At 31.1% G+C, this 9,600-nt stretch overlaps 1 protein-coding gene across 1 annotated transcript; it reads right to left on the bottom strand.

Moving 5' to 3' along the window:
* Positions 1–5,572: 5,572 nt before the first annotated feature.
* Positions 5,573–8,195, bottom strand: LOC133782231 (uncharacterized). Its single transcript, XM_062221473.1, has 5 exons — positions 8,127–8,195; positions 6,489–6,563; positions 6,292–6,384; positions 6,105–6,209; positions 5,573–6,026 (listed from the first exon to the last, which is right to left on the bottom strand). Exons 4-5 carry the CDS (start codon positions 6,162–6,164, stop codon positions 5,676–5,678), a joined length of 411 nt encoding a protein of 136 aa, XP_062077457.1. The 5' UTR covers positions 6,165–6,209; positions 6,292–6,384; positions 6,489–6,563; positions 8,127–8,195; the 3' UTR covers positions 5,573–5,675.
* Between the last annotated feature and the right edge of the window lie 1,405 nt (positions 8,196–9,600).

Raw genomic sequence — 9,600 nt, 5'->3', positions numbered from 1 at the left:
CATTCACAATTCACAAACGATAACCAGGGCTAGCGCCCTCAGGCTGCTCCCTCTGTTATCCCGTTATTCTTGGCTCCCAGTGGCCAACCCGCGCCCTGTGCGCTAATATCAAGTACGGCACTCTTAGGCCGCTTTTACATGTCCCTTGGCGTGATACCAACATTGACACGACACAATTCTTGTAGTCCCATCACCAACATTTACCCGGGTGCAGTTTTCTTACCTTTCAATTCACTGGTTTCCGATGCCACGAAGCCGCGAGCACGGTCCTCTACCCCGAGCCTCTCCAAATTCCTAATCACAACACAAATGAAACATCCTTTGTTACTAATCAATCCAAAGCTACCTCCCCGGAACCAATCCCACACTCTAGGAACCCCAAAATCCCTAAAACAATGCATCGAAGACATCCCTCGAACCCCCGGAGCAAAGGCTCAAAATTGCAAATTCTAACATCCTGAAATTGGCCTAGCGCCGCGTCTCAGCCCTATAGGGCCGCGACGCCCAGCAAGTCAGAGAGCACACGCTCTGCCCAGAAACAGCCTTGCGCCGCGGCGCGCAAGAACAGCGCCGCGGCGCTCCTTCGCGAGCCCAGAATTCTGGTTTTTTCCCCTGCGTTTTCCCGAACCCAAATCACCCCAAACTTATACCTAAGCCTCAAAACCAACTCAAAACCCCAAATAAACCTTTCAACAACCTACAAACATCATAATCTAACTCAATCACACAACTATTCTCAGAATTCACACTTAAGTTTCAGATTTCAACACTTAAACCAAAAGTGGAGAAAAGTACAAACCAAACCTCTAAATCCTTAAATCATAACAGCTACGAGATTGCAAACATGTTTAATACCCTTACCTCAATTAGAAATTCAATTTGAGCTTCCTCCAATCCAAGCTTTAAACTGAGTTTCCCCTTGACAAACCAGCTGAGTTTTCATGCAAAACAAGCCACAAACTTGCTTCAATTCATGCTTATCTCCAAAAACCAGACTTGAGACTTAAACAAATCATAGATAGACCCTTACCTCTGAGTAATCTTGGCCTAGGTTTAGCTTAATTGCCTTGAATCATCAGAATTCTCTTCTTAGGTCACCCAACTTCAGCTTCCCTCTTCTTCTCCTTTCTTCTAGATTTTCCTCTAATTTTTAACATAAATCAATCTTCCTAAGTGTTATACGTGACTAACTTTTCCTCAGCTGAAGCTCATCTATTCACTGCCAAAAGACCACTTTAGCCTCCCTCAAATATCCCTTTCTAACTAAACCTCAAGGGCACACTTGTCTTTTTACTTACTTTACAATTCTACCACTTTCCAGCAAAACCTGTTACTCTCTATGGTTACTAACAGTTACGCAGGTTACCAAATCACCAGTTACCACTATCTAGCTTTCTAGGACCGTCTCGGCACGTGCATCACATTGATATCACCACACCCACGTGGTACGATTCACATATCATAATTATCACATAACATAATACACATAGTCATATAACATGCTTAAAATCATAATCATGCATCTTAACCATAAAAATCACACATAATCTCTATTATGCCCTCCAAGCACACTAATCAAGGCCCTTAAGCCTAATTAGTGAATTTGGGTCGTTACACTGAAGCTGACATCATTGATTAAGCTTTGTCAATGAAGAATGAGAGTAAGGAGGAAGTACCCAAGAATTTTAAAGAAGCAATCAGTAGCAAAGATGCAAACAAATGGAGAGAATTAATGCTTGAAGAACTCGGCTCATTAAAGGAGAACAAAACATGGGAATTGGTAACAAGAAAAGCTGGGCAGAAGGTTATTGGCAACAAATGGATTTTCATAATTAAAGATGGAAGGTCAGAGAATGAACCAAAGAGATATAAGGCTCGCTTAGTGGAAAAAAGGATACAATCAAGAAGAAGGAGTGGACTACACAGAGATCTTATCACCAGTAGTTAAATTGAAGATAATCCGAATAATGATTGCCCTTGCAGTTTAGAAAGATTGGGAAATAAAGCAACTTGATGTCAAGACTGCTTTCTTAAATGGAAAGCTTGAAGACACTATCCTTATGAGCCAACCAGAGGGATTTGAGAAGAGGTCAAAGAAGGAAGAACTAGTGTGTTTACTAAGGAAATCTTTATATGGTCTCAAGCAGTCACCAAGGTTATGGTACCGAAAGTTTGACTTGGTGGTGACAAGATTTGGATACTCAAGATCAAGATACGATACTTGTTTATACTACTCAAACCTGAACACTTTAGTTGAAACATTTATTCTCATTTACGTGGACGATATGCTTATAATGGGCAAGGATTGGGATCATGTCAACTAACTGAAAAATGTGCTAAAAGGTGAATTTCAAAAGGATTTAGGAGTTGCAATAAAAATTCTGGGGATATATATCATGAGGAAAATAAAGGCACAAATGTTAATGCTATCACAAGAGAAGTATGTGAAAGATATACTCAGAAAGTTAAACATGACAGATGCTAAAGTGGCTTTAACCTATAGCAGGACATTTCACATTTTCTACAGAACAATCGCCTAAGACAATTGAAGAGAAAAAAAAGATGGCTAATGTACCCTATGCAGAGGCAATTGGAAGTGTAATGTACTCAATGGTGAGCACTCGACCAGATCTAATGTATGCAATGAGCACTCTAAGCCGATACATGTCGAATTCGGGTCAAGAGCATTGTAATGGAATGAAATGGTTACTAAAATATCTGAAGTCAACTCTGAATCATGGCTTGTTGTTTAGAAAGAATGGAGAGAATATAAGTTTAAAGGGATTTGTGGATTCTGATTATGCTGCCAATAAGGACACAAGAAAATCATTAACTAGCTTATATTTTCTGATGAATGAGTGCTATGTTAGCTGGAAAGCACAACTCCAACCCGTAGTGGCACTCTCCACTACAGAAGATGAGTTTATGGCAACAATTGACATCTTCAAAGAAGCAATTTGGATAAAGGGATTGCTGAAAGAAATTCAAATGTCAGAAGACAAAACAATGATATACTCAGATAGTCAATCTGCTATATATTTGAGTAAAAATCTTGTTTACCATGAAAGATCCAAACATATAGACATAAGAATGTTTTAGATAAGGGACAAGATAGAGAGTGGAGAAATTGAACTTGAAAAGATTGCAAGTGAGGAGAACCCCGTAGATGCCGGAACCAAAGTGTTAACTATCAGTAAGTTCCAACATTGTTTGGAGCTGCTGAATTTTGGAGCAAGCTAATAAACTCGAATCCTTCCCAACCGGTTTCCCTTTCATCTCATCTTACTGTGAATTAAGGAGGAATTTGTAGTATTTGTAATCCACAACAAGATTGTTAAACATTTAGATAGTTAGTTAGTTAGTTAAAGTTCACCTACTCTGTTTTTTGGTTTCAAGTGAACTCTTATAACTGGTTCTGTTACTCTCCTTATAAATATGAGTAATAGCCAGCTTTAGTATATAGAGAGAGAGAAAGAGAAAAAGAGAGTCATCTGATTGTATTGTTAAAGAGAGATAGAGTGTGTTTACATGAGCAAGATAAGGAGTTGTATGTGAGAGACTTTGTTCTTGAGATTAGAACAGGGGTGCTGAAGACAACTCCATTGGAGTGGCTCAGAGGTGTACTCGAGCATATTGGTGTCTGTAACTATCTGAGTACCAAGGGAACTCCTAGATTGGGAAGAGCTGGATTAGGTCACCATATTGGTGACTGAACCAGGATAATCTTTGTGTCTTTCTTTCTCTTTTCTTTGATTAATTTATGTCATTTGATTGTTCATAATTTTTTGGTTTACATATACATTGCTGCTTTGTATTTGTTTGATAATTTGTTTCTATTAAGTTGTGTTTTGTTTCTGAGTTACTACACATATAATATATAATTTATTGTTGTCACTGTCAAATTCAAAAATTAGAACAAACATAAACTTAAACAAAAAAATAATAATTAAAATATGATATTTTTAAGATATTTTATGATAATTTAAATAATCAAATCATATTTATTTAAAAATAACAAAGACATACATATCATTTTTTTATCTTATAAATTTGTGTGATAGTTTGTTTTTTATCAAGTAATTTGAGCTCTTTTTCTTCGTCGAGATCACCAAAGGACATTGTGAGATACATTAGAAACTAAAAATGGTTTATGCATGTATACTATTGTCTACACTATGACTTTTTCTATTCTTATTTTATTTCTATTATTAATTTCTTTTTAAATATTATTGTATCTTATATATATACCATGTAGCTATGTAAATATATATCTATGTCAATGTTGTGTTTAGATGTGATATATGTAGAGATTATTGATATAAATATTTATATATACTATAGAATTATAATGCATTCTATTATATAAATATATATTTAAAATAGTGAATCAGTTTTTACTAAAATTATAGACAATGTTTACAACTTTAAAATTAAGCAAACGTGCATGTTGGTTCTACCTAGTGTTTTTATATATATTTGTATACATATATATAGACAGAGCAAGAGAAACCACTGGCCAAAAACCCTAGATACTTGATAAGATTCCATTTCCTTATAATTCATTGATATTATTAAGATATAGACCTATCTTTTTCAATATAATTGAGAGAACTTCCGGACAGGCTCAAGCTAGACATCTGAGCAACGGCCTGAGGCCCCCTGGACCCAAAGCCCCCTCCCAATAATTTAACTTATAAAACTATAAATGTCACCTATACTTATACTATGTATATATATATATATATAATATATACATTGGAAAATTCTTTGGTTGGGTCTCGCTTTTTTCTTATTGGTAGGAGCGTCTTTGTTTTTGGTACGTGGAAAAATTATAATCTACTTTATTTTATATGACAATGTACATGTAGTTATAACAGACATTTGACCTATTTTCAAGAAAATTCAAATAATTTACGATGCCGAAATCAGAGTTTAAACAACCACTTGCACACGCGTACCTGTTTTTAGAGTTTAGCTGCGAAAAAGAAACAAACATGTTTGTAACTAAAAGTATGAACTTTGATTTCGGCACTGTAAATTATTCGAAATTTCATAAAATCTAGTAAGATGTGCATGCTATAACTACAATGTACACTTTTATATAAAAGAAATTTGGGTTATATTTTTCAACATACCAAAAACAGACACACCCTAACAAAAACCTCCCTACATATAAAATATATGTAAGTGTCAATATATTATAGTCACTACAAAAAACAGGGCCTATACCGAGAACAAATGTCCTCGGTATAAGCCCAAATATCCTCGGTATAACCTCTACCGAGACAATATCGTCGGTAGAAAGTTATCGGTACATCCGCGTCGGTAAAACAAAACTTCTACCGACGACATTAAAAATGTTCTCGGTATAGGTTTTACCGAGGACATTGTCCTCGGTAGAAAGTGACAAAAGTCCTCGGTACAACCATCCCCAATTTGTCATCGTGCTGGTATATACCGACATCTTAGTGGTATATACCGAGGACAATGTCCTCGGTATAGACTTTTCCCCAATTTTTTTTTTATATTTGTTATTCCCTTATTTATTTATTTTGAATTAAATAGAAAAAAATAAAATAAAATTAAAACACTTATATTAAACATATAAATAAAAACATAAGAGTATGTTCGCTGAATCAAAATAAAGAATTGTCTTAAACATGATAATGTAATAGTCAATTGTAATAAAATTCATACATAAGTCCTACTGAGTCGTCGGGTGGTGGTGGGGCACATTGAGATCCCGGGGTGATACAATGAGTCCGGACATGCTCCTCTAACTGTCGAAGACGCTCTCTCATCTCAGACAACTCTTCATCTCTAGTTTGTGAAGGACGAAAATCAAATGGAGTTCGGCCCCTTATGTTAAGGATACGTCCATATCCTTTCTGGTGGCCCCGTCGTTTTCCGAAGACAGTTTGTACCAAAGATATGTCTTCATCTTCAGGCGCACTCGAAACTGGTGTGGAACTCTTAGTATCAGTTGCCTGTGTCTGCTGTGTGTCGCGGTATGCACGCAATTCCTCCTGTGATACAATGTATAATGTAATTAAAATTTTGAAACAATTAAAAATTTGAAAAATGTTTAAAAAAACTTAACGTACCCAAGTATTTTTGGCTGTCTCTGTCACCCACCCTGTGCCTGATTTATGGTGAGTATCCATCCAGCTATCCGGGATGGACTCAAGTTGCCCAGTCTCTAAATTGCGCTGTCACGTACATATATTTTTATAAAATTAATAATTAAACGTAAATAAGAAAAATAAACTAAAAAATAATTAATTAACTAACCTTTTTATAGCGTAGGGCTGGGATTGACTGAGAACCTCCATAGCTAAGCTCTTTCAGTTTCCTTCTATTTTCCTTGTTGATCACAGAACGTTTCTGCAAAAAGTTATCGTTAGTAATATATTTAATTAAGATAGTTAATTTTAGCAAGAAATTAATACCGTAATTTCTGGGCATCGGAAAATACATAAACTACTTACTTCCAAATGTGCAAGTATTCTTTCTTTCGAGGCATTTGGTACTTTTGACCATTGAGGACAGTCCGGATCTGTGTACTGTCAAACAAGTAATCCGAGCTCTCTTGAGAAATTTGGTAATAATTTCTTATTACCAAAGAAAAAAACAAATAAAATTAAATATGTTTTTTTTAATGTCTTATGCTCTTTGAAGTTAATTATGTTGTTTTATGATATCTAACTATAATATATTTCAGTGTAAATATTATTAAAATTATTTAAATTTGACATATTAATTTGGTATTTATTAAATTACATATTTTACTTATGCTTTATTGAATTGTTTTATTAATTAAAACAAAATTTCTAAGATTTGTTTAAAATTTATTTATTTACTTTAGGATTTAATTATTACTTAAATTATTTAATTAATATTTATTTTTATTAAAATTTAGTTGCATAATGTTAATGTTAATTTTTTTTAATCTTAATTTTAAAATATATTATTTATATAAAAAAACATAAATTACTCAAAAATTGAAAAAAAATTAAAAAAAATACAGAAAAATTAAAAAAAACTAACAAATATTATTAAAAACATATTTTTTTAATTTTAATTTTAATAATGATTAAAACTAACAAATATTAAATTTAATTTTTTTAATTTTAATAATGGTTTTCTAATAATATATTTGTTAATTTTATTTAATCAGAACTAACAAATATTATTTTTTTACATATTAATTTAGTATTTATTAAATTACATATTTTACTTATGCTTTATTGAATAGTTTTATTAATTTAAACAAAATTTCTAAGATTTGTTTAAAATTTATTTATTTACTTTAGGATTTAATTATTACTTAAATTATTTAATTAATGTTTATTTTTATTAAAATTTAGTTGCATAATGTTAATGTTAATTTTTTTTAATCTTAATTTTAAAATATATTATTTTACTTATCAATTCACTATTTATTAAATTAGAAATTTTATTGAGTACTTCTACTAATATTCACAATATCTCTAAATTTTACAATTCTATAAAAAATTCGGCAGCATAACGACTATATTTTCATCTATCCCAAAATTTAAAATCCTGCAAATAAGACATAAAAAATATCCAGACCCAGATCATGCAGAGAGCATTACAAATACATTTTAAACGACTATATAATTTATAATTATTAGTCTAAATTTTATTAATTATTCAATTTTCTAACCAAAATATTAAAATTCTACTAAAAATTAACAACAACAAATTAATCATCAATATTCATAAAATTTGAATTTTTACTACTAACATAACCAAAAAAAATTAAAATTGACAACAACAACATACTAACATTACCACCAAAATTTTCAAATTAACACTCAAATATTTAATATATTTACTAATATGTTTAATACACATAAAATTCACCAAAACAACATAGAATTTGTTTAAAAAAAATACTAATTACTCATATAACAATTTTCTAATTCCTAATATCATTTTTACTAATACTTATTTTGAAAACCTAAAAATAAATACATTCTATCTAATATAATAATTTCAAATTTTTATTAAAATTAATATTATATTATTTATATAAAAAAACATAAATTATTCAAAAATTGAAAAAAAATTAAAAAAATACAGAAAAATTAAAAAAAACTTACCAATGCCTTCAATATCTTGCTAGCAATCTCTTTAGTCCAACAAAAACCGAATACCCAACCTTCAAACAAAAACTACAAAATATCATTATACAATTTCATAAATATATATATAAAATGAATAAATAAACCATACCTTCAACAAATACACAGAAATCCCTTCACCCTTGGCAATTTTGAGGCTTAAAACCGAGCTTTTTGGGAGGAAAACGGAGGAAAATGGCGGAGGGAGGCGGACGGCTCGGAGAAAACCGAGAGAAACCAGAAAGGAAGGAGAAGGGGCTTCGCGGCTGTGGGGTATATTTATAAACCCTCTACCGAGAACATGTTCTCGGTATAGGTTCTCGGTATAGCAACTAAACCTATTCAAAACCGCGAAAATGTCCCGCGCATATGAAATGTCTATACCGAGGACATGTTGTCGGTATAGTGTTCTCGGTATATAACCTTTTTTTTGTAGTGAGTTTTATAACTAATTTGGCAATTATAAACTAAGTAGTTTAGACAATATTTTTTGTAGTTTAGACAATATTTTTTGGTCTCAAAACTAAACATTATATGTTGGTTTGTTATAGTACACCACTAGTCTCTCTTGGTTCTATATAATGGTATGCTCTTTGAAAGCTATACACTAACTTCTCTTTTTCTTCCCTTTTCTAGACCTTTGATATTGGTTTTGTATATTCTGGTTATTCTGTTATTCTCTCTATATATAATTTTATTTGCTTTGTTCAGTTACTGAACATTAAGGGTCACTTTAAAATGAACATTAGAGAACCCAAATTTCACGAGCTTTTCATAAAATTTACAGACTAAAAGATCTCTAAGAGCACTCTTAATAGATGAGTTAAAATGTGTTATTCTTTATAATATAGAGAAAAAATGGTTAAGTAGTCTTCTAAAGGTGATGTAAAGTTATATTTTTTACTTAAATGAATAGTATTTCTCTATATGTAGTGAAACATTATTCATCAAGTTATAAATATTTTATTATTTTTTTATAAACTTTTGTATAAATATATATATGAGTGTGATACTATTATATTTAATTATTTTATTTCTTAAAATGAATAAAATATTTTTAAAAATATAATATATAAATGATGTAGAGAAAAATAAGAGAAGCAGATGTATGGTATAATGTAAAAGTTTGAGGTGAATTATAAAAATGTATGTTTTGGTGATATATTCTGTAATACACTTTCTCTATAATATTTAGCTAAAACTCATAAAAACATCTTCCATCAGCTCCTTTATACATATATTTATAATAGCTATGCACAAACTCCAATTAATCAATATCTACATTTACATATCATTTATATAATATTTTAATATTTTTTTTTTATATAAGCTTTCTCTCTTAATTTAGTATATATTTATTATTATTTTTCAATTATTTTATTTTATTTTAAGTAATAAAATATATTTAAAGATATACTATTTAAATGATATAGAGAAATATATAGAAAAGCTG

Source organism: Humulus lupulus, chromosome 1, assembly GCF_963169125.1.
Source record: "Humulus lupulus chromosome 1, drHumLupu1.1, whole genome shotgun sequence".
NCBI classification, from domain to species: domain Eukaryota; kingdom Viridiplantae; phylum Streptophyta; class Magnoliopsida; order Rosales; family Cannabaceae; genus Humulus; species Humulus lupulus.
The sequence above is the reverse complement of the archived record's forward strand: the minus strand, read 5'-3'. Positions and strand labels throughout refer to the sequence as shown.

Coding starts and splice junctions, on each gene's coding strand:
- LOC133782231 (XM_062221473.1), bottom strand. CDS start 6,164: ATGGATACTCACCATAAATCAGGCACAGGGTGGGTGACAGAGACAGCC. Junction 6,027..6,104: donor AGACAGCCAAAAATACTTGG/GTACGTTAAGTT, acceptor ATTGTATCACAG/GAGGAATTGCGTGCATACCG.